The sequence below is a fragment of the Sorex fumeus genome, unplaced genomic scaffold (assembly GCF_029834395.1).
Source record: "Sorex fumeus unplaced genomic scaffold, SorFum_2.1 ptg000115l, whole genome shotgun sequence".
In the NCBI taxonomy this organism is placed as follows: domain Eukaryota; kingdom Metazoa; phylum Chordata; class Mammalia; order Eulipotyphla; family Soricidae; genus Sorex; species Sorex fumeus.
The window spans coordinates 17,357,899-17,383,457 of record NW_026606172.1 but is presented as its reverse complement, the minus strand read 5'-3'; the positions used below and the strand labels follow the sequence as shown (position 1 = coordinate 17,383,457).

Below are 25,559 nucleotides of genomic sequence, written 5' to 3'. Positions count from 1 at the left end.
GCAATGCTCAAGGGTTACTCCTGGCTCTGCACTCAGGAATTACTCCTGGAAGTGCTCGAGTAACCATATGGGATGCCGGGGATGAACCTGGGTTTGTGGCATGCAAGGAAAACATTCTATCTGCTATACTATTACTCCGGCCCCCACAGGTATATTTTTAATTCAGCATTTTATTATTAAAAACCACAGACATGTGTAAAATTAAAAAGTAACATGTAGTAGCATGTCATATCTATGAGTCAGTCATTCAATGATTCTAAATCGACTTTTTCTTCAAACCCATAGATTTAATACCCCAGACTATTGTAAGTTACTCAACTACTACTGAATGTCATCAAGTATATGATTATTTTCGAAATTTCTTCAGATGTATCCTAAATATTCTTGTTACAGTATTTTGACCTCTGTGTAAACAAGATCACTACATTTTATTTGGTTGACATAACTTTTAAGAGTTCTTAATCTAGACTTTACCTTTCCTCTTTCATTATTTCTTCTGAATAATAAAATTAGCAAGGTTTTCTCATTGTCTTGACTTTTTACTCTATCCTCTTGGAGTCATTTAACATCCTTTGTCCAAGTATTTTACTGGGTTTTGTGTTTATTTTTGTTTGGGGGTCATACCCTATTGTGCTCAGGGGCTACACCTGGGTCTGCACTCAGGAATCCTTCCTGGTAGGCCCTGGGAACTATATGGGATGCTGAGGATTGAATCCCAGGTCAGCTGCACGTAAGACAAGGGATAGCTGCAGTACTATTTCCCCTGACCCTCAATGTTTTCTTTTATAATATAACTAATATGTATTAGTTACATAAAGTTGACATAAACATATATCTGCATATACATGCGCTGTAGCACTGTAGCACTGTCCTCCCGTTGTTCATCGATTTGCTTGAGTGGGCACCAGTAACATCTCCATTGTGAGACTTGTTACTGTTTTTGGCATATCGAATATGCCACGGGGAACTTGTCAGGCTCTGCCGTGGGGGCAGAATACTCTGAGTAGCTTGCGGGGCTCTCTGAGAGAGATGGAGGACTCCAACCCAGGTTGGCCGCATGCAAGGCAAATGCCCTACCTGCTGTGCTATCGCTCCAGCCCATGCATATATACATATACATATATTATTGTTAATATTAATTCCACGATGAAGCACATATTCTGTTATCTTTTCTTGTAATTTTAATAGCTAATGAGAATCATTGCTGACTCATTATTACATTAAAGTTGCACAAAATGATAATTTTGTAACTTTTTAATTTTCTAATGATTTGGTAGAAGAAGAAACTTTTCTCTCTCATGACAATTTAATTACTCTGAAATATATTTTATACAATGTCAAATTAAAATTTTAATATTTCCCTTTTCATAATATACATATTATTTTTATAGAGAGATATTACTAATAACAATATGATGGCTCAAGGCTACTTAGGATTTAGTTTGTCATTATCTTTGTCCCTCAGGCATTAAATTACTGTTTTTTAAAATCACTTGATATATTTTAAGTCACCAATTCACTATGAAATTAGGTTCCTTTGTTTCGTTTTCATTTGAAATTATTTAATTTTCACTTGAGTTGTTTTCATTTTTAATTTGTTTATAAATAAGAAAAACTTATACATGTACTTAAAGTCAAACTATATAATAAGGCATATTCAGAAGAACAATTTAATATATTTTCCTCCTTAGTTTGTACCATTCCACTGACAAAGAATGAATTTGTTTGCCTATATTGAAACATACCCATATATTCCTGTCCTGAAATAAATGGTCATCTACTGGATACATTTTACACTTAACTTCATTTACTGGTTCTAGAAATCATACTATAGCAGTATAAAGAGATAGTTTTAAGTGCAAGAGAAATAATATAGGGGTTAAGTCACTTGCCTTGCATGTCTCCAATCTGGGTTCAATCCCTGGCACTACATATGGTACCCTGAGCACAGTCTGGGGTGATCCCTGAGCACAGAGACAGGAATAAGCCCCAAACACCAAAACAACAATGACAAAAAAGAGATAGTTTGATAATTTTTTTTCTTTCAGCTATCTACATTTTTATTGTTTCAACTTTTCAAATTCAAATGTTCCCTCTTGTACCTAGGGATTCACAGCTTTTGGATAATGTAACATTTATAGTGAATAGGGGTATATAAATGAGTAACATCCAGATACATTTTTAGATGTCTGGAAAGGAAAATTTTAAGTCAAAGGGTAAATCCATATGTAATTCTGCTACATAAATGCCAAATTTCCCTATTGAGTTATCTGCTATGTCATAAACATCCGATTACACAAGGAAAAAGTATGGATTTACATAGGGTTTTTAAAAAAGAAATATGATCTAATGTCAATGGAAACAGCATGATGTATATGTGAAATGAAGTTTTAAGTATTATTCCTCCTAGTTATAACTATTTGTTTCTATAACAGTGGTGTTTTACATGAACTTATTACTGGTTTACAATATTTCATCATTTCAGTGGGTTAGCTTTGCTCTTCTCTATGTGTGTAGCTTCTCACTTCCGTGTGTGTGCAATACTCAACCATACCTACCACCAGTGTTGGTGCCATTTCCCCTCCAAGAAAAAAAAAAAACACCCTCTCAACCCATGATGTTGCTCAATGCTCAATGATAAAATGCTTGCTTTGTGTATGTAAGAAGCCCTGGGTTCCGTGCACATTATTGCAAAAACAAACAAAAAATCTCACACAAGTCAAAAACCCCACCTCTAGAGAGCTTTGATTGCAGCATACGATTGGCTAAATTGAATCCAAATGATTGTACAATATGAAATGATCAATATTGAAACACACATGCATTTATAAAGGACTTGTTTCCATTAGAAACTGAACAGGAACAGAAATTATAAATGAGCTCATTTGCCCATACCTCATAGTAGACTTTAGCTCTTTTTCATCATTTGCTATAACCTATTTTATGATACCATCACAGAAAGTCACTAACTTTTAAACTGGAGAATAATGAAATTTCACAAATGTTCTTTTAAATACTTTGATTCGCTTCTTAAGGGTATCTTAGCGTGGATGGATATTACTACTATCATGGCTTAATGCTGTTGAGTGATTTGTAATGAGATGACTGACAAAACCCAATGTGTAGTCCTTAAGCCTTCTTAAACCACTGCTCCGAAATCTGCTTTCCTTTATTGATATAATTAGGGAAGAATTAATTTTAAAAGGTGGTGACTATTGATTACTTAATGGCAGAAGATAGTGTAGAGAAATGCTGAAGTGAGCCTATTCTCTGCCCTCCTGGGCAGCATGACCCATTATCCAGTGGTGGGGATCATGCTAGAACTCTCATTAATATTTAATAGGCAGACTGAATGTAGACTACAACATTGCTCTAGGCATAGGTTCCAATTAAGACATAAGGAAGTTTCAAGTATATAAAAGAGTAACAGATTCCCTATGTTGAGGTTGTTTATAAACAGGGCAACAATGCACTCAATTTCCTTTTGTGATCCCTGGGCAATGATGTCCTGATAGAAATGCCTGCGAGGCAAGTTGAACTGATTAATGCTCTGGGAAGTCATTCTGGGTTAGTCAGCCCTGCATGAGGAGCCTTTGTATTTGCCAGCCTAGTTCTCAATCTCAGTCCTTCTCTTTCTCCCCTCTCACCACAAGCTGAAGGACTTGTTCAGCAAGGGTGGCAAGTCAGCAAAAGGCGTTAATTGTGTCTAACACAGCCATCATCCTTAGGGCGATATTCGCACTGTCTGTCAAGCTCACCCCTTGTCACATGTCAGGATCTTTTTATTTCAGTTCATTTAAAAGGGAAACAAGGAGTTTTAAAGATAGCTGGTGGGGAGACATGAGTTGGAGTGTATGTCAGGACTAATACTCTTTGAAGCTGATTTAAACTTAAGTTGTGATTTTTTTGAAAGAACCATGCAAGGTTTTATAGATGACTGATTCCAGTTATTGTTTTTTACAAATTATTACATCACTTTTTGGTACCATTATCTTGATGCCAGTGGGGTCCCAGGTGATTTATATAAAGTCAGGAGGAGACCCGCTTTTTCTCCATCCACCTCTGCCAGCAGGAGAACAGCTGGGAAAATCTCGGACTGATAGTCTGTTAGGAGTGTTGCTCCTTACAGGAAAGTCAGTCCTAGGCCTTCCCCAGACCTTTCAGGTTCCTGGTTTTCCCTCACAGAAAAGAATTTTGGCATTCGGATTTCTTCTTTGAGAAAGTTTCTGTTCATTTCATTGCCCCATTTTTGGATGGGGTTGGATGTTTTCTTCTTGTGGAGTTTAACCAGTATTTTGTATATCCTGGATATCAACCCCTTGTCAGATGTGTATTCGGTGAATATCCTTTCCCATTCTGTAGACTGTCTTTGTATTTTGGTCACTGTTTCTTTGGAGGTGCAGAAGCTTCTTAGTTTAAGATAGTCCCATTTATCTATCTCTGTTTTCACTTGCTCGGCCAGTGGCGTGGTATCTTTGAAGATACCATTAGCTTCAATGTCATGGAGGGTTTTGCCAACTTTATCTTCAATGTACCTTATGGTTTCTGGTCTGATGTTGAGGTCTTTAATCCATTTTGATCTTACTTTTGTACATGGTGTTAGGCAGAGTTCTGAGCCTATTTTTTTGCATGTAGCCGTCCAGTGATGCCAACACAATTTATTAAAGAGGCTTTCCTTACTCCACTTCACATTACTTGCACCTTTATCAAAGATTAGATGAGCATATGATTGAGGAGAGATGTCAGTGTATTCAACCCTGTTCCATTGGTCTGCAGTTCTAAATGCTCTACATCATTAATCATCAGGGAGATGCAGATCAAAACCACAATGAGATACCATCTCACACCTCAGAGACTGGCCCACATTCAAAAGAACAAAAGCAACCGATGCTGGCGTGGATGTGGCGAGAAAGGGACACTCCTTCACTGTTGGTGGGAATGTCCACTGGTTCAGCCCTTCTGGAAAACAGTATGGACGATTCTCAAAAAATTAGAAATTGAGCTCCCATTTGACCCAGCAATACCACTCCTGGGAATATATCCCAGAGAGGCAAAAATGTATAGTCGAAGTGACATCTGCACTTGTTTGTTCATTGCAGCACTCTTTACAATAGCCAGAAACTGGAAGAAACCTGAATGCCCAAGAACAGATGACTGGTTAAAGAAACTTTGGTACATCTACACAATGGAGTACTATGTAGCTCTTAGAAAAGATGAAGTCATGAAATTTACATACAAGTGGTACAATATGGAAAGTATCATGCTAAGCGAAATGAGTCAGAAAGAGAGGGATAGACATAGAAAGATTGCATTCATCTGGGGGATATAAAGTAACAAAGTATGAGATTGATACCCAAGAATAGCTGAGATCAGCACCAGGAGGATTACTCCATAACTTAGAGGCCAGCCGGGTATCCTAGAGGAAAGGGCTGTTCAGATAGAGAAGGGAGCACCAAATAAAGGATGTTTGGAGGATCCTCCCAGGAGGGGAGATGCATGTCGAAAGTAGACTATGGACTGAACATGTTTGCCACTCAATGCCTCTTTTGCAGACCACAACACCCAAAAGGAGAGAGAGAACACGGGGGATTGCCCTGCCACAGAGACAGGGGGGATGGGGGGATGGGGGTGGGAGGGATATTATCCATGGTGGTGGAAAATGGGCACTGGTGGAGGGATGGGTATCTGATCATTGTATAATTGAAACCAAAGCACAAAAAATTGTAAATCTACAACTTTAAAAAAAATAAAATAAAATAAAGGGAAAAAAATAAATAAAAAAAAAAAGAAAAGAATTTTGGGAGGAGTCAAGCAGTGAAGAAAAAACAGGGTTTTTTTTTTTTGGAAATTTTGGGCAATGGCGGGGGGCGGGGGGGGGAGAGAGAGAGAGAGAGAGAGAGAGAGAGAGAATAAAACACTCAAGAGAACACAGGCTTCTCCGGAGTGGAAAGGGAGCCCTACAACACATCCCCGCATAAGATATGAAAGCACCTAAGTACACAGCTCAAGAGCTGCTATGTGCTTGGGCACTGCATTTACTTGGAACAACACATGGGCACAGGTTGAACATGGGCCCAGGCTGCATAATGTGTGCACAACCTTTGTTCGAGGTGGCTTTTATAGGATTTCACCCAATGTGCCCCCACATGGGGCTGTCTAAGTAAGAGTCCATTGCTAGGGGTTGCCAAGGGGTAGAGTTGGGACTATTTGATGGTCTTCTTTAAAATTCCTTTCCTGACCTTTTTATCCTTTTTATCTCCACCCCTGGAATTTCTCTCACAAGGGTCTGTGCTGATGCTTCTCTGGGTCTGTGCTGGTGCCAAGTAAAGGTCTTATCAGGTCCTAGTTTCTGTGTCCACAGGGTAGGTCCTGACAGCCTTAGGGCTAGTTGGTTTTTATTACTTCCCAAGCACCCACTCCCATAGAAAGCCCTTCCCCATCTACCTGCCTGCTTCAATATTATTTTTAAAATTGTGTAAGCTTAAGATAAGAGTTCTTGTGGCAGAAGATATGCTGACAGTTTATAGATATATAGAGAACCAAATGTCAACCATTTGCCATCCCATTCAATACAAAAAAGTGAGGCGATACCAATTTTTTTTTAATCCAAAACTCCAGATATTTTTTTGGGAACACGTTTAGGAGAATCATTTACTATGTAGCACATCAGGAACTTTTTACCTGACTTGAACATGTTTCATGAGAATAAATTTTAATGTAGTATGCAATACATATCCAAGGAAACAAATCTCTTAACATTGAGCTTTTATTTTCAAAACACTAGATGAACTGACCCAGCAGTCTCATTGTATTTCTATAGTAGCTCTATATATAGAAAATTTCAGTTTTATTCCCAAGCTTAGACTGTGTTTCTTTCAATAAATTAATACATCTCTCTGATTTTCATGCTATAAGTGTTAATAGTTTCAAATTATAAGACTTATGGGAAATGAATTTGTGTTCATGTTTTTATAGAAATATTATATTTATGATATAAATGGTTCATCTACTACGATACTTAATTTGTGTGTGTGTGAGTGTGTGTAAGTGGTATTGTTATTTACTTATTGGTTGTTTATTAATAATATATGCCATTTCAGCATAGAAGTAAATTTATTCCCAAGCTCAAAAGCAATACTATAAACATAAAATAATTCAACTGATTTTCTCAAGGTGATTGACATAATAGCACAAAGCATATGAAGACATACTACCTCTCTACTGTACGAATTAATAATAATTTATCAGTTTCTTATGTATTCCAGGTACAGTAAACTTTCAATATTGTATTAGCAATAGACTGATGCTTATTGAATTATAACTTAATATTTTAATGATTTTATAGTGAAAATCACAAATGCTAAATTCCCTTTCCCTTTCTTATTTTATAGCGCAGCAGTAGTTTTGGGAATTTTGATCGTTTTCGGAAAAATTCCATCTCAAAATCAGATAATTCAACTGAGGTTAGTGTTTTATTTCACTTTTTGAGTACTCTATAAATACATTATGGAAAAATTACAAAACCAATGTCACTTTTGCAAAGTACAGCAAGAAAAACAGATGTTTTAAAGCATTGTCTTGCATATATATTTTTGATAAATGAGCAAACAAATGCTTAGTACCTAGTACCATGCTCCATATTAAGAGTAAAAAGGTCTCAAGAAGTACAGCAGGTGGGCTACAAAGTAGACCAAAGGGCTAGTGTGCACGCATGTAGAAGGCTCCCGTCCAATCCCCCACATTTAATGATCCACTGAACAATGCACTGAAAATGACACAGAAAATGTTTGAGGATGAAGCATATGAATTTAAGAATCCCCAAATTTTTGACTCCCAAATTCAGTGCATTTCTGAAGTGAGGAACAGCACTGTCCTGTAGAACTGTCTTCCTGTTGTTCATTGATTAGCTGGAACAGGCACCAGTGCAGTCTCCATTGTGAGATTTGTTGTTACTGTTTTTGGCATATCAAATATGCCACAGGGGAGCTTGCCCAGGCTCTGCCGCGTGGGCAAGATACTCTCGGTAGCTTGCCGGGCTCTCCAAAAGGGACAGAGGAACTGAACCCAGAACCCAGGGTGTCCATGTGCAAGGCAAACGCCCTACCCGCTTAAAGATGTTATGATTATTTTATTTACAAATAAATTAAGTGAATTTATCATATTTACCCAGTAGAAGTGAAAAGCCACCATAAGCACTGAAAATATTCATTTGTTGATAATTGCATACATATTGGAAAACAATGACTACATTAAATATGACTTAAAAAAAGTGCCCCACAAATTAATCATAGTACTAAATATTTTACCTGTGTTATATATGAACTATTCATATTTATATTTTACCACTAATTTTTTTTTCTCAGTAATTACTTGTTTTACTTGTTTGCTTTGGGGGCACACCTAAAAGTGCTAACTTTTGACTCTGATCAAGGATTATGCCCAGCGGTGCTCAGAGGACTATAAAAAGTGTGGGGGAATAAAACCTGGGTGAGCCTCATGGAATATAAGTGCCCTAACCACTATACTATTGCACGGGCTCTGTCATTTACTAGCTACTATTAATCAGCTATCCCAGTTAGTCCATGTTTTGTATAGATAATATAACAAAATTGCCATCCTGTTATATTATCTATACAAAACATGGAATAATTAGGATACCTGATTAATGAAAGATGATAAATAATAAAATGGACCTGGAGAGACAGTAAAGGAGGTAAGCCACTTGAACATGACCACCACACATGGTCTCCAGAGTCCCATGAGGAGCGATTGTTCCATACAAAGTCAGGAATAAACCTTGAGCATAGCAAAGTGTAACCCAGATTGTGTGCAAGAGCGTGCACACACACACACACACACACACACACACTAGTAAAATAGTAGAATGTAAGAATACATATTGAGAAAAGTAAAAATACATGTATACATGTTTACTATTAAAACCCATGCAGTAACTCCATATGTATTATATAAATAGATTTTTAATTTTATGGAATTCTTCTTATACATTCTAGTTACTGTTCATTTCATTTCATTTCATTTCATTTCATTTCATCATCCTGTTATTCGTCGATTGCCTCGAGCAGGCCCCAGTAACGTCTCTTTCATCCTGGCCCTGAGATTATATTCAAGGCTATTTAGGAGAATGAGACCCATCATTGTTACTGGTATTTGGCATATTTGGTATGCCACGGGGAGTTTGCCAGACTCTGCCCTGTGGGCAGGCTACATTCGATAGCCTGCAAGTTTGGACAAACTTGCAGGCTATCTAGTTACTGTATCTTATTTAATTTTATTAGACATACTGGTAACTATATTTTATTATTTATTTTTTAAATAACTTTATCATATCTTATTTCTCAAAATACTTTAAAGATTCCTATATGCATTTACTGTTTTAAAATAATTTTTTTTGGTTTTTATTTTGGGGGTGTCAGACCCAGCAATGCTTAGGGGTTCCTCCTGGCTCTATGCTCAGCAATTACTCCTGGTGGTGCTTGGGGGACCATATGGGATGCCGGGGATTGAACTCAGGTTGGCTATGTGCAAGGAAAATGCCCTACCCACTATACTATCATTCCAGCCCATAAAATAGTTTTATTTTAGCATTGATATTCTAGGCTGGAGTGATAGCACAGCGGGTAGGGCGTTCGCCTTACACGCGGCCAACATGGCCGACCCGAGTTCGATTCCTCCGCCCCTCTCGGAGAGCCCGGCAAGCTACCGAGAGTATTCGATATGCCAGACACAGTAACAACAAAGTCTCCAATGGAGACGTTACTGGGCCCGCTCGAGCAAATCGACGATCAACGGGAGGGTCTTTATTCTAGGCAAAAAAAAAGACACAAAGTAACATCTATTACTTAATATTTTCATTGGCATGTATATACATATGTATTTAATACATATGTTCTTTCATCCTACTACATAGTTGTTTTCAGACCATGAAAGAGAACATCACAGAAAATACTAAAATTAAAGTATATTGAGAGGCCAGAGAGATAGCACAGCAACTGACTATGGTTCGATCCCCAGCACCCCATACTAGCTCTGCAAGAAGTGAAACCCTGAGTATAAACTCTGAAGGAGTAAACCCTAAGTATTGCAGGTGTGGCCCAATCTCCCCACTTCCCTAAAAAAGTATGTAGAGATTACTTTCTTCAAGATTATGTAAGTAATTATATTTCAAAATCTAAAATTAAAAATATTTTGGATTGTTTTATGACTAAGCAATTGTCCATTAACATAGGTTTACTATAACCTTTATTTTAGTTTGTACTTCATGATAAAGATAGAGAAAGTTGATTAAGAAAAGAGAAGCAAAAGGCTAACTAAAAATTGAAAGTGTCTCCAAGTTATAATTTAGTAAGGCTTTTGAATTGAGCAAAGAATCTTTGCCTTTATAACCTTGAATGTAGAAATTAATAAAGTGCAATGAGGGCTTAAATTGGCTGTCCGTTCATATATATCATAGGCAATTTGGGTTAAGATATGAAGCAAAACATAATATTGATTAATAATGATGTTAACTATGTAATTAAACCTTCATATTAAAGTATTCAAGTTATCTAAAGAGATGTTTCCTATATATTTTTATCTATATATTGAGGAACCTGCTGGCCCGTACGGGGATCGAACCCGCGACCTTGGCGTTATTAGCACCACGCTCTAACCAAAGGGCTGGAGCGATAGCACAGCGGGTAGGGCGTCTGCCTTGCACACAGCCAACATGGCTGACCCGAGTTCGATTCCTCCGCCCCTCTCGGAGAGCCCGGCAAGCTACCGATATGCCAGACACAGTAACAACAAAGTCTCCAATGGAGACGTTACTGGGCCCGCTCGAGCAAATCGACGATCAACGGGAGGGCCTTTACCTTTTTTTACCTTATATTGAGGAAATAATTGGCTTTTCACCAATCAAACAATGGTGAATAGTGATTGACGGGATAGCATTTAAGGGTCCTTTCTTGTTAATCTTGAGACGTTGGGGATGTATGATTAAAACCTATAGTCCAAAAGAAAAAGCATTCAAAAGTTCCAAATGAAATTTGTTTATTCAAAAATATGGGAGGCAGTGATGTTTCTACAAATATTTTAGGCACTCAAAGTAAAAACAAAAATCCTGTTTCATGAAACAGACATCAGATAGGGTGATTAGTCAGAAAAAAAATCTCTCACTTATGTCTTGCCATGTGAGTTACTTATGTCTTGGCATGTAAGTAGACACCTGGCTGAATAAAGACATTGGTGGGTTATCTAGAAGGATTGTTTTGAGCACAATAGAGAAGCAACAAAGAGTCTAGAGTGACAATACTTAATTACAGTTTTTATACTTCAGCAATATCAGAATTAGTAGAATTTTGAAAAATACTAATTCACCCCAACAGATGCTACAGTTGCTGTTTTGGGGACCAATTTTAAGACTCACAGCTATAGAGAGCAAGGAAGAACTGGGAAGTGTTAGAAATGATATCTATTTAATTTCATATACTTACATAATATAATATTCATGTTATATTTTGTCACATTTTATGTCCAGTTAAAGAGTTTTTTGGGCTATAAATTTGTCTTATTTTGAGATGTTTTCATATAGATAGTAAGTCAAAAAGATTATGAATCAGCACAAGGTGAAAATAGCCCAAATAAGAGATTTCATTAGAAGAGTGTACATATTACATGAGAATTTGATCCTATTAAGTAATTAAATTTTACTCTTTGTATTTACACGCTTAAAAATATGGAAAATTAGTGGTGTGCCAAATCTGAAAAATTTTAAAAGGCAGTTTTTCAGATTTAAGTAACTCTAAAATTTCTTTAAAATAATCACCATCTCAATTTCTACAAGCAAAAGATATTTTTAACCACTTGCCACCTTGATAGATGCTACAGACTTTCAAAACAAAACCACATTTCATGCCTGACATTTAGTTCAGTGTTGTTCATTTCAGTACTGGGAATAACTAACGTTGTTCTTTAATACACTATTAAAAATAGCCAAAAGTCCCTTTTTAAAATCTGATGTGAAAACACGAACCTTTGAAAATCACAAGTTTTACTTTCTGTTTTGAAACATAGGTAACTGGTCCTGAAAAACTTTAAAATTGTGTATTACATCCATGTTGTTTGAAATTTGGGACTGTCTCCTTGAATGTTAAGAAAAACACAAATTTGGATTCTCTCAAAAATGTCTAAGATCAAATCTTTCTTTTCTTTTTTTTTAATTCGAACAATTCTAAATAGGTACATGAAGAGGAACTCATAAATAGTAGTGGAGAACAACACAAAAGTTCAAATAATGCAGGTTTGGGTAAAAAAATGAGAAATATCTCTTGGACAATGAAGAAAAAAGTGGCTAAAAAGTACATCAAAGCTCTTTCTGAGGAAAAGGTAAGTATAATGTTGTATCTGTTAAATTATTTTTAAAATATTTCATAAATTCCCCTGAACTCTGTAGTATTTTGTAGTTCATGAAGTACTTCAACATCTGTCATAGTACTTAGAAGCTGAGTGAAAGTATTGAATTACATTTTAGTAAAAAAAACTGAAGTTAGAAAGATCATCTCACATATATATATATATATATATATATATTTTAAAAGAAATTATCAGTACTTCATTCCTTTATTTATTTAGTTTTAGTTTGGGGACCACACCTGGCAATGGTCAGGAATTAAAGCTGGCTCTGCACTCAGGAATGCCTCCTGGCCATCCTAAGAGAACTATATGGGATGCTGGGGATGGAACCCAGGTCATCAAAGTGCAAGACAAGCTCCCTACCCACTATATTATCTAATCAGTCCACTTCATTCCTTTTTAATGTTAAGTAATATTCTGAAGAAATCAGTCAGTTACCTTTATTCATTCTTTTTACATTTGGGTTACTTCCATATTTTGGCTGTTAAATATAATCTTATATTAATAATTTGGTGCAAGATTTTATATAAGGCAATTCTTTTTATGAACTTATAATAACTATCTAATAAACTGGAAAACTCTATTGCAACTACATCATTTTACATTTCTACTAGCAATGTAGAGTTTCACATTCTTCAGTTTTGTCAACACTTGTAATGTTTTTGATGTTAGTCATTTCATTTGGGTGAATAAGAAGCTCAATGTGATTTTGATTTACAATTATGTAATCACTAATAATGTTGATAATTCTCTCATGTATTTATTAGTCAGTTAATACCCTCTATAGATAAATGTTTATGCCAATGTCTTACCTGTATTTTAATTTGATTGTCTTTTTGTTGTTGAATTATAAGCATGTTAGAATATACTCTTGGCCCAAGTACCTGGTCTGGTAATATACAACATATATATTATCTCCCAATATATGTATTATAGTTTCACTTTTTAATGGTTGCAACTAAAATGATGTAGTTCAATTTATATTTTGTTTTAATTTCACATTTTTTATGTGTAGAAACTTCTGCTTAGTAAGTTTCTTCAAAGAGTTTTGCAGATGTATCTCTTGAACTTGGGTATATGACTCATTACTTTTTCTATATAATATGTTGTAGTTCAGATTCAATTTTTTTTCATGTAGATATCCAGATATCGATATTGCGTGCTAAAAAGACTGCTCTATCCCCTATTGTCTTGCTACTCTTCTAACTCTCAACTGATCATAGATATAAGGATCATAAGTTGATATCTGGGCTCTCAATTTTATTATTCTATTGAGCGGCATGTGTCTTTTTTTTTAAAAAATAGTTTGCTTTTGGAGTCACACTCAGCATTACTTATTGCCTACTCCTGACACTTCTCAAGCATCACTCTTGATGCCGTGTGACAACTATATGTGGGGTTTCAAGTATCAAACCAAGGTCTTCCATGTTTAAGGAAAACACCTTATCCTCTGCTATTTCTCTAGTCCATAACCTTCCCTAGTTTATATGTCTTATGTCCATTCTCTTTTTAACCTACATTAACAGAACTCTTTCCCCCAATAAATCCAAAAACTTTGGCACAACCAGTAGTTGTTTCCATGTTGTAAAATCCAGTGATCACTCTGCTTTCTTATATTACTTTTCTATTTAAGACAACTTAAATATATGAGTCTTTCTTGATTTCCTTGGAAGTTGTTCTGGATTTCTTTTTTGACTTTGCTTTATTTATTGTCTCTCTTTCACTCAGTATCTCTCTCTCTCTGTTGTTCATTTTATGTTTAATTTTGTTTGGGGGTGGGGAATACCCAGTAGTGTTTAGAGATTACTCCCAGATATGTGCTCAGCGGTCACTTTCAGTAGAGCTCAGTGCAACATAGAGTGCCAGGGATTGAACCTGTACCTCCTGCATGCAGAGCACACTCTCATGCAATTAGCCCATTAAACTATCTTCCTGGCACTTAATTCTGCTTTATTTCTTATCTCTCTAACTACTGAATACTCCTGAGACTTTTTTGTGAGCACTTTCAGTGTCTTTTCTCCTTCTAATTGACATATTCAACCTCTTAACATTGTTTTCAAAGTCAAATCTCTATTTAAAATCTATTATATTTATACAATTGATTGCTTATTTGTATTATCATTGACATAGATATCCACAACCTAGCATATCCAAAACATAATTATTGATTCTTTGAGCTCTAATCTTGAAAAATAGTTTCGAGCTCAGTCTTTCCGATGCTAACAGGCAAGAACTACCACAATATTAGGTTAGAAAGTAAGAGAGTGTTCGTGGGGGTTGGTAGAAGGGAAGTTAATAAATTGACATTCTTTCTTTCTCTTAATTTTCATACCAGTTCTTCAGAACATTCTCTTGATTCTAAAATTAAATTATCCTAAAATATCTACTTTTTTCCATGTAAACTAGTTCTACTTTGGATCAAGTAACAAACTCACTTGCCTGGATTACCATAATATCCACCTAATTAGTTTTCTTTCTTCCTCTGTTCCCATAAAATACATCCTACACATCAAAGCTAGAAAGTTCTTTCAGCAGTTGAATTGAGAATTTTCATTTCTCTGATTAAAATTTCACAATGTCATCACAATACATTTCTTACTATGGTGTATTTACTCTACACCTATGGGCAGGAAATCCCAGAAAGGAATAGACACAATAAATTTTATTGTGTAGAATATTCCTGTCAAAGATTAAAAAGGAAAAAAAGAAATAGTAACGAAAAGACTTCAGAGTGTAATGTCAACCTGACATCTGTAAAATAAGGAAAGATCAATGAGAGTCTCAGACTTCAATACTGTTCTAAGAAAACTTTGATCATATTGATGAATACTTGAACCAAAGATTTCAACCACACATCAAACTAGAATATTTATATATTTTCTCTCTGTTTTGGTCATAGGCAGGGTGCATGGCTCCCATGAGAACATGGCAGCTCAAACACTCTTGTTACCCTCACTCTTAATTTTACCTTCATGGCTTGGTTGCTTTCCACTGTACAACCCAAGTTCATTCTGAGTTCAGTTACACTGCTATTACATCTATTTTGAAAACTGTCTCTAAATCTTTTATGTGTTATGTCTTCTTTTTACCCCGCACTGATATACAAAGCATGAGTTTCTTATGGAAGAGATTTTTGGAATTTAGTCCTTCTCAATCGGCTACCTTCCCACAACTTGAATCCAAATTGTTAAATCTCCCACATCAGTCAGTTTTACTTCCTTCGTAGCACTTACTTTCTGAATTGCATTTTTCATTTTGTTTATGTAAACCTCTCCAATATCACAGACATATATATGTAGACATAAATTTAGTGAAATTTAGTTAATTTCATTACAGAATTCCTACTGCCTTTACCATGATATCCCCCAGTTCTCAAAGCAGTGCCAATTTGCTAAAATATTCTTCTATAAACTTATAATGAATGACCGAATGAGTGAACAAAGAAATGGATAAAAGCAAAAGATAAATATGATTATATGCCATGCATATCTAAAGTTTTATCAACATTTAAATATCTGAAAAAATGAGAAACTTTCAATTACACTTTGAGGAATATTAAGAAATTCATAAATTTTGTCCAAACAGTCTAAATATGGAAAACATTTGAGATGTTTTCAAGCAGATGTAATTTGTTTTGAAATTGTCTGTCTTTCCTAATTTTATGCAAGATTTGCTTTTCACTTGACTAGGTGGCAAGCACAGTATGAAATTTGTAAAGCTTCTTAGATAAGCTTTGCTTTAGAATTGCAAAGTGTGCATGTTTTATTCATATCTAGTGATCTGGTAGGGTGCAAATAACTGACGTGAAACAACTATACAGAGTTTATACTTGTAATATCAGATCTCGGAGGATTAGTAATGGTGGTAAATAAATGATAAAAAAGAACACAAAGAAACAAAAGTGCTTTAATAGATAAAGCACATATGTCAATAAATCTGAAATTTCTCATTAGAGAGTCTTGCTGTTATCATCCTAATTTTAAAATAAAAAGGATTATTGCTGTTTATTTAATTTCATAATGTGGGAAATATTTCAGCTAAAGAACTTTTTGGAGTACCCTACAAAATGTTCAGTGAGAACCAAACTAAAGATCAGTGACTCTCAGATTTTATGTTGATGTGTTCCTAAGTATGTTATTGTTAAGGTACATCTTGCTTGTTAAATCAAGGCACACAGTGAACATCTCCATGAAAATCTGTTCTCTGCACTAACCTTTGGTATGTTTACTGAAGGATGAGGAAGATGAAGAGGATACCCTGCCTTGTCGGAATAGTGACCCCATGATTGGGACTCGCATGGAAAAAATTTCCCTTGAAGCCAGCGACTCCATGGACAGTATCTACAGTGGACATAGCTCATCAAGTAAGATTATAAAATAAGGGCAAGTTCATAAATGAGAGTTCCATGGTTACGTTTCTTAAAAGCAACAAATTTGCTTCTCTGGGTTTTGTTTCTCAAATTAGCAACAAGTGTCAAATTAGCAGCAATTAGTTACCTGATAAGAGACATAACAAAAATGTAGGATGTGTTAAAACCATCCAGTTGCGATTGTTTGAAATGATAAATAATATACTGGTGAAATTATGATTTTTGTTGAACCATCCCACTGTAATCAGCAGGACTCTTGGGATATGCCTCAAAAAGATTGAGGTAGGTGATTAAACCAAAAATAAAAGTGTACGTTGAAGAGAATCATTATTATCTGATGCACATTTTAAAAAATGCTCAGTGTGTTCAAATAAAGCCTGGGTCTTTTTATCTCCTTCCCTTATTCCTTCCTTTTTGTCTCTACCTTCTACCTTCCTGCCCTCCCCTTCTCTTTCTTTCTTTCCTTTTCTTCCTTTTCTTTCCTTTTATCCTTGATATCTCAAAAAGAGTAAGATCTTTGCTTAAGTTCTAGCATATACTTTTTGTATCTCCATGCAGCATTATTGAGTAAAGAATAAATAAACAAATATGAAATCAAAAGAAAATCTCTATTTAGGTACAAAAAGAAATCAGCACATGTTCAACTGGTATTTTTCTAAGAAGGAAATTGCTCAGAATTTAGTCATAGATTTTTCTACACTAGTTGTATGAAAATTACTGATAGTGGAGAATGCCTTATACATTTTATTATATTTTGCATGTATACTGATACACTCATCTAATCTTTTCAGAGTTTGCTTTCCATTTCCTTTTAAATCAACTGCTTCTATTATTTGAAGATGCAGTGCAAAGACCAGATGTTTTAATTATTCTGAATTTTAAACTATTTTCCCATACATTTAAAAATTATTTCATGAGGGGGGAAAAAGCTAATGCAGAAACATTTGAGGGATATATTTTTACATGTGTGAAATTCAGATTTCACTTATATTCATTTCTGCTGTAAGTTTACACATTTCAAACTGCAATGCTAAATATGGTCAAATATGATATTGACTAGAAGCCATGAAAATCTTGAGTGGTCACAAGAAGGGAGGGTTAGAGGAGATGGTCCATTCAAATGTTACCACATAAAACTTAATTTCTGTAATTAGAGATAACTTCCTCCTCTCCCTCCCCTTTTAACACCAGTTCATATACAACATAGAGTAAGAATTTTCATATCTCTCCATAATCATTTGCATAAATGTTAGCAAAACCAGGGCTGTTTTCTCATTATAGAGCACAAAAATGCTACAATGAAGGAAAGTGATTTAAATGAAAGAAAGTGTCAAGAAATAGTTATCTTCATTGGAAGCCACTGTCCTCAGCCAGACAGCAAAGAAAGAAAGAAAGAAAGAAAGAAAGAAAGAAAGAAAGAAAGAAAGAAAGAAAGAAAGGGGATACTCTTTCTCATTTCCCCCTGAAATTCAATATGAGAAAGGGGAGGAAGAGAGGACAAGAATTTGGAGTTTTAAATGATCAGCTTTGAACTTTTAAAACCAATTGGAAGCTCAGACATTGAAATATACTGTCTCCTTCCCTCACACTCTCTTAAGCAAAAGTACTGCCTTCCCTGCCTTCAGATGGCTTTTTCTTGAGAGTCAGCAGTCTGGGAGCAGTTTGCTATTTTTTGATTAGCTTCAAGGAACCATGGGATTCTATGATCAACAGTACACACAGATCAAGCTGCTGTTATCAGTTCCTGCCTTTGTTTAGATATACAAAATTGACTAGCATGTGGGGTAGACAATAAGTCTCTACTACCTAGCTCATTAATTATCTAGGGAGTGGGGGGTGTTAAGTCTACATATTATCTGCCTCTTTAACAAGTGTCCAATGCTCCAAAGACTGTCTGGACTCAGTCATGGAGAGTGTTTGGGTTGTTGGTTGAGGATAGTCAGAATGACTGGGCAAAGACCAAAAGTGGCTCAGAGGGCATTAGTTGCTGATGAAGCGTGACTAGCAGGCAGGATCAGGGGTCTGTCACTTGAAAGCCTATATGGAGACTGTCACCCTATTGTTTCGGTATTCCCACTGCTATGTTGTATCTACACAGTGGTTCAGAATGTGATAAGCCTTTGATAAAAACTGGTACTCCCTGTTATCCCTTCATCAGGTGGAATCACAAGCTGTTCAGATGGGACAAGTAACAGAGACAGCTTTCGACTTGACGACAATGGCCTCTACTCTGGACCATTCCATGGCCGGGCCAGGGTGCATACTGACTTCACGCCAAGCCCTTATGACACTGATTCCCTTAAAATCAAGGTACAGAGTAATATACCTACATTCTGTATGATTTGTCATGGGTAGCTGGGCTGGGGTCTTTACTTAAATTCTCATTGGTCTAGAGTCAAGGGGTCAGAGGTTGTGATGGCATCAAAGGATCTTCTCTCAGGCTCTCTGGCTGCTGACAGAATTCCTTTCCTTCTAGTTGCAGGGCTCTAAGGCCCAATTTCTTGCAGAAAGTCAACTGAGGGGGTCTTTCTCAGCTTCTTGAGGATCCTAACCTAGAATACAACATTGTAGTTTCCTCAAGGCCTGCGGGAAGAATGGTCACTCATGCACTTCAAATCTCTTGGTGAAAAAAAGGAGGCGAAGGACATGCTGGGTAGTACTTAAGGGCTCTTCCTAGCTTTCTGCTCAAAAATGACCCCTCACAGTGTTTGGAGGATCATATGTGATGCCAGGGACTCTAACCAGGGCCAGCCACATGCAGGGCAAGTTCCATAACCTCTATACCATCACATATCTTTATTTACAAGAAAATCTGTCTGATTAATTCAGAAAGATCAAGATAATTTTCCTTTTCTTACAAAATGAATTTGAGAGATTAATTTTATCTGCACAGACTTTCTGTCATATAGCAAAATAATCATGCCTCATTTTCACAGTCCCACTGACACTCAAGGGGACGATTACTTAGAATCGTGCAAATGAATGAAGTTGTGGTGCTAAAATATCTTATAGATGTCAAATGATTTCTTTTCGTGTCACATACATGCTAGCTGAAGGAACTAAAATCATAAATTTTTATGCTGTCAACACCAACCAGAGTTAAACAATAATTATTGCAAGTTATGGAGCATTAGTACTGTTATTTAATATTTAGAGCATCCAGGCCTTTTCTTTTCCTTTACTGTTATCAAATTAGATAAATAAACTCAACTGAATAACGAGGAAACTATTGCTACCCACAACTGGCTCCTTAGTCATTTCAATGAAATAAATTAAAATCTGTCTTTAGGAAAAGGAAGCTATAGACTGCTAACTTTTAGGTGAGGGGAGTAGGAGGAGATAAACTGGACACATTTTCACTGAGGATTTTAACCTTTCCTAACAGATACCAATGCACCACTTCAGGTGCTGCAGAGATAATGTTTGTGAAGCTATTGTAGGAGACAATAAAATCCCACAGTTACCACTGAGGATTGAATACTATTGTTTCCATCAAGGGTCTTATCCAAAAGGATCCAAAAGTGAAACTGGATCTCCACTTAGTGGCCTGTGGGCTTTCTAAGAATGCATATGTTTTGTAAGTTTAAAGGATAATAGGAAGAATATGGCAAAGAACTGTCATGCTTAAAATTTTCCTTGGAGCTTTCAGGGATTTTCAAGTCTGCATAGTTGATCCAATATAGCCTAGGATTTGTTAAAGGCAAGTGGAACTGCATAAATAATTCATAGGGCCAGAATAACAGATGATCACAAATTGAAAAGACTAGATATTTAAATCATATTAATTCTATTTTTATAAACAGTTGCCAATTTGGGTAAAGAATACATATTCACAGAGCAGTATGAAAAAATATTCTTAGTGGCAGGCTTCACATTTTGAGTGTAGATTCATAAAAATTGCCTAAATAATTGAATCTATATTGTCCTCTCTGTAGAAGAAAGTTATCTGTACTACTTCAAAAATGTTAACTATGACTTAAACATAGAAAACATAATTCATGAAAATAATTTTTCTATATAAAATAAATACCCCTAAGAGATTTTCTACCCTTCCCAGTAAGTGTCATTCTCTAGTCAACTAAAGTCCTCAATGTGAATAAAGAAAAAAGGTCAGCTGGTTTGTCTATCCCATAGTGTCTTATTTCATATTCCATACTTTAATATCACTGTTTCACTGTATCACTGTGATCCCATTATTCATCGATTTACTCGAACGGGCACCATTAATGTCTCCATCATCCAAGCCTATCCTTACTTGTCTTTCCCAATACTGATGTATTGGAGGCCCTTTCAGGGTCAGGAAAATAAGACTCGTTGTTGTTACTGTTTTTTGGCATATTGAATATGCCAACGGTAGCTTGCCAGGTTCCGCCTTGCAGGCAGGATACTCTCAGCTTGCCAGGCTCTCTGAGAAGTATATCTATATATCTATATCTATCTCTATATAGATAGATATATATTTACCGCTATGATTTATACTTCAATTTAAATTTTTTAATTTAAATTTTTCTAGAAAAATACAAGATAATTTATCCTTAGTGTACACATGTCTATATACATGCATTCATGTATATATCTATATAATTCTGAATATTTTCATAATTTTGGATGGATGCAATACCTACATGGATTTATTTTGTAACATAAATTTTTCAAACTAAGGGACTGGAGTGGTAGTATAGCGGGTAGGGCTTTTGCCTTGCACACAGTCAACCTGGGTTTGATTCCCAGCATCCCATATGGTTCCCTGAGCATCGCCAGGAGTAATTCCTGAGTGCAAAGCCAGGAATAACCCCTGTGCATTGCCAGGTGTGACCCCCCCCCCAAAAAAAAATAAGCAAAAAAAATTTCAAATGACGTAGGAGTAGAAATAGAATCACAAACACCGTTGTCCTCCCCTTCCTTAATTGGGGAGCCCCCCAGGGATGATAGGTTACTTGGACTTTGCTACTTGCATGTTGCTTTGACAGGCTAATGAAAAGAACATACTTTTAAAGATCAGACAATTTAGCTTGAATTCTCATCCTACAATTAGCTTTATATAAATCTTGAGAAGTTTTCTGCTGCTTTTGTTCCCTTTCCTATAACATTTAGAGTAACAAGGACATCCATTCATGTACCTAAGAGATGTGTTATGGGAGTACATACTCTGTCTGTCTCTGTTTTCCCGTTGTTCATCGATTTTGCTCCAGCGGGCCCAATAATGTCTCCATTTTGAGGCTTGTTGTTACTGTGTTTGGCATATTGAATACATTACGGGTAGCTTGACAGGCTTTGCTGTGCGGGCGAGATACTCTCGGTAGCTTGCCGGGCTCTGCAAGAGGGGCAGAGGAATTTAACCCAGCTTGGCCGGGCTGGCTGCATGCAAGGCAAATGCCCTACCACTGTGCTATCGCTCCAGCCAGTGTGTACAAAAATATTTTGTAAATCATATTGTAATCTACAAGTAGAAGTTAATAGATGACAAAAAAAAAACTATAGACATATCACCAAATGCATATAGGAGCTTTTCTTTAAACCTGTTGAAGCATTCTTTAACACAGCTAGTAGTTTCTTTAAACTTTTATATGAAAATTCCTCTTAGATTTCTTATCTATGAGCCCCTTTACCATAATTTCTCATTATTATAATGGTTATTACTTCATTTTTCTTGCCAATTATGTCGCACAAGAATTCTAAAATTTGATTTATGCTGTTAAAAAAGAACACATTTCATTAGAATAGAGATCTAATTGGCTTTATTAAATGATCCACGAATCAGACAGCCTCCCATCTGCCAAGTAAAAAGGCTCTCTCTACAGGGGGCTTGTACAATATGGGAAAGGTTTTATAGTCAAAAAGAGGGTTAGACAAAGTTATTACCAAAAGAAAAGACAAAATTATTTCAGCCAAGCTACCTTCCCTAAGGGAAAAGCAGAGGTTCTTATCATTCATAGTACCTCACTAGTACAAGCAAAAAACACCTACTTTATTGGTTTAAACTTCTTTTCTTTGAAGAGACACTAAAAATACAAATAAGTTGGATATTAAATCTTGGTGGGGGCCCTACATGTGGGTCTGTTGTTTCTTCTCTCTCTCTCCCCATCTTTTTAATAGTTTATGTCTTTGTTCTTAGAAAGGAGACATCATAGACATTATCTGCAAAACACCAATGGGGATTTGGACAGGAATGTTGAATAATAAGGTGGGAAACTTCAAGTTTATCTATGTGGATGTCATCTCAGATGAAGAAGTGGCCCCCAGGAAAACAAAGGCACACCGAAGGAGTGGCATCGAAAAGCACAAGAGTCTGCAGGAGTTCTTAGAGATGATTCAACTTCAGGTTAGTGAGCCTGTGGCTAGTTTGATTTTGGTGGCATTTGATGGATAACAGAGAAGAGTGGGCCAGAATCTGTCTGTAACGGTGTTTAAAATTACACAATCTACACAGAAGGAATATTTGACTTCCAAGTATAGTTTTTACTTCCTCTTCATTACTTTCATTATGCAAGGACCTTTGTTGCTCTAATATCCCTTGACCTTTTTAATGGCAATCAGCAATGACAATAGAGATTAATCTTGAGAAAGTACAGTGAAAAAATGAAAACTACCTGGGAGATGACATGGTAAAGTATATAAATAAGAATGAATAAGAGAGAGTGAAGATTAAAAATAAAAAATGAAACAAAACAAAACAAATCAAAACCCTCAGGGAACTAATTGAAAGGAAAACAAAAGGAAATTGTATTTTTTAGAGAGCAAGTATTTAAACCAGATTAAAGAAGACAATTAAATTTAATAGTTTTTAAAGTAACTTTTGAAGAAATGAGGCTCATAAAACCATTAAGCACCCATAATAATTGGATTATAATCATTGTGTCATATAGATTGTATAGTTTATATTTAATAATCCAACAGTTTTCTTGTTATATTAACAAAATTGAAGGAAATACCTGTTTTATAGAAATATGTATATAAATATATGTAAATGTGTGACTTCACTTAATTTATGGTTTTGGATTCTATTACTCAAGTTGACATGACAGTACTTAGATAATTTTGAAATATATCAGGATAATAGTTAGACTTTCATTAATTATTTGTATGAACTCTCTAGAGTTCTTCCTGTCTGTAAACACACTATTGAGGTCTTCCTGTATTGCTTTAAATGGAGTTGTCCTAAATGGAACTTTGAATCTCTTCGTCACTTGTTTCTTCCATACCTGTGAGAAAACCAAGGTCTAAGGAAGTGAAATAGCTTACTGTAGAATGCATAGTTAGATGCTTATATCAGGTTGGAAGATTTGGTTTACTCTCTTCTAATTCAGTTTCTCCTAGTTTGCACTATCTTTAAAAGAACACTAAGCTTACTTCTTTCTCTCTCTCTGTGTTTTTTTTTCCCTAAAAGGATTGGCAAGAAGTTGATCATGATTGCTTAAACCTTTGATACTTCATCTGACTGAAGTTTAGTCGCAAAAATAGGGATATGACATTATGGCCAAGTGCAATGGAATTTTTTGAAGAAGTTGAAAGGCATTCAACTTCACTTTGCATTTATATTTTATTTGAGAACAAGGTTACATAAATAACTGACTTTGAAATATGAAGCTTGTGAATTTTAAACCATATAAATTGATGCAAATGATGGACAAAATATTATGCTGAAAAAAGGAAAGAAAACTTTCCTCACACTGCTTTTATGTTTAATAAAATAACTTTATTAAATAGAAAATTTGAACTTTCTTAAGCTTATACGATGCATTTTAACCAAATAGCTGTCTACTTTTTGCTTAGAAATATAACTTTTATATATATATTTATGTTAATATATAGGTTAAATATATATATATTTACCTACCTAAAGAAATTAAAGAGAATAGGTGCTTTTTCAATTAAAGAAAACAAAATAAGATATAGATACTAAAACTTTTTTCCCATAATTACTCTATTAGAGACATTTTATTGATACACTTAGGGCATGTTAGCTTTGTCAATTTAGTTATTAGAAAAATGAAGTGCCAAATGGGATGAATGACTCATTTATTTAATTGATCCCTGATTTAGCTCTGTATAGGTTAATGTAAATATTTTTTTCTTTATATCTGTGCTTTCAGAATATCAGAATTATGAAGCATACTATTTTAAATATTCTAGGCTTCACATGTAGAGACCCAGTACAAGTAAATAATGTTCAGTTAAAGTTCTAGCATTACCTTTGACTTCCATATGTCTACTTTCCTTAAATTTAAAGAAAGCTAAAAATAAAATATTAGGATCTTATTATATTATATGTATTTTTCCCTCCTACACAGGAATACACCTCAACCCTTCTGCTCAATGGTTATGAGACCCTGGAAGATTTAAAGGAGATAAAAGAGAGTCATCTCATTGAATTAGACATTAATAATCCAGAAGACAGGATGAGGTTACTATCAGCTGCTGAAAGTCTCCTTGATGAAGAAAGTAAGTGTGTGTACCTACCCTTCTCCTCATTGCATAATCACAGTTTAATGTGACTAGTTCAGCTATGGAAAAAAATGAAGCTGCTGTTTCATTTACTGAAAATCATATAGAATATTCTTTTCCATAAAATAAGTATTTTCTTATAGGTTTGGAAAAAACCACTCTGATCCAGTCTTTAATTAGGAAAAGGACTCTTGTTCTTTATTGTACTCAGAAAATGAAAGGACTTTTCTGGGGACCTCATTTATATTCTGCAGAGCTATTAATTTACGTGCAAGTGGATGTCTGCATTCCCAAAGACTGAGGGAGTTAGAGACAAATATTTAGTGACAGC

At 35.5% G+C, this 25,559-nt stretch overlaps 1 protein-coding gene across 1 annotated transcript in view; it reads left to right on the top strand.

The window, feature by feature from the left end:
* The window catches only part of SAMSN1 (SAM domain, SH3 domain and nuclear localization signals 1), a 52,347-nt gene that overhangs the window by 16,451 nt on the left and 10,337 nt on the right, over positions 1–25,559 (top strand). Inside the window, exons 2-7 of the mRNA XM_056135469.1 lie at positions 7,392–7,463; positions 12,241–12,387; positions 16,648–16,777; positions 18,942–19,093; positions 22,899–23,105; positions 25,075–25,225. Coding sequence (XP_055991444.1) covers positions 7,392–7,463; positions 12,241–12,387; positions 16,648–16,777; positions 18,942–19,093; positions 22,899–23,105; positions 25,075–25,225 — 859 coding nt within the window. The remainder of the gene's footprint in view (positions 1–7,391; positions 7,464–12,240; positions 12,388–16,647; positions 16,778–18,941; positions 19,094–22,898; positions 23,106–25,074; positions 25,226–25,559) is intronic.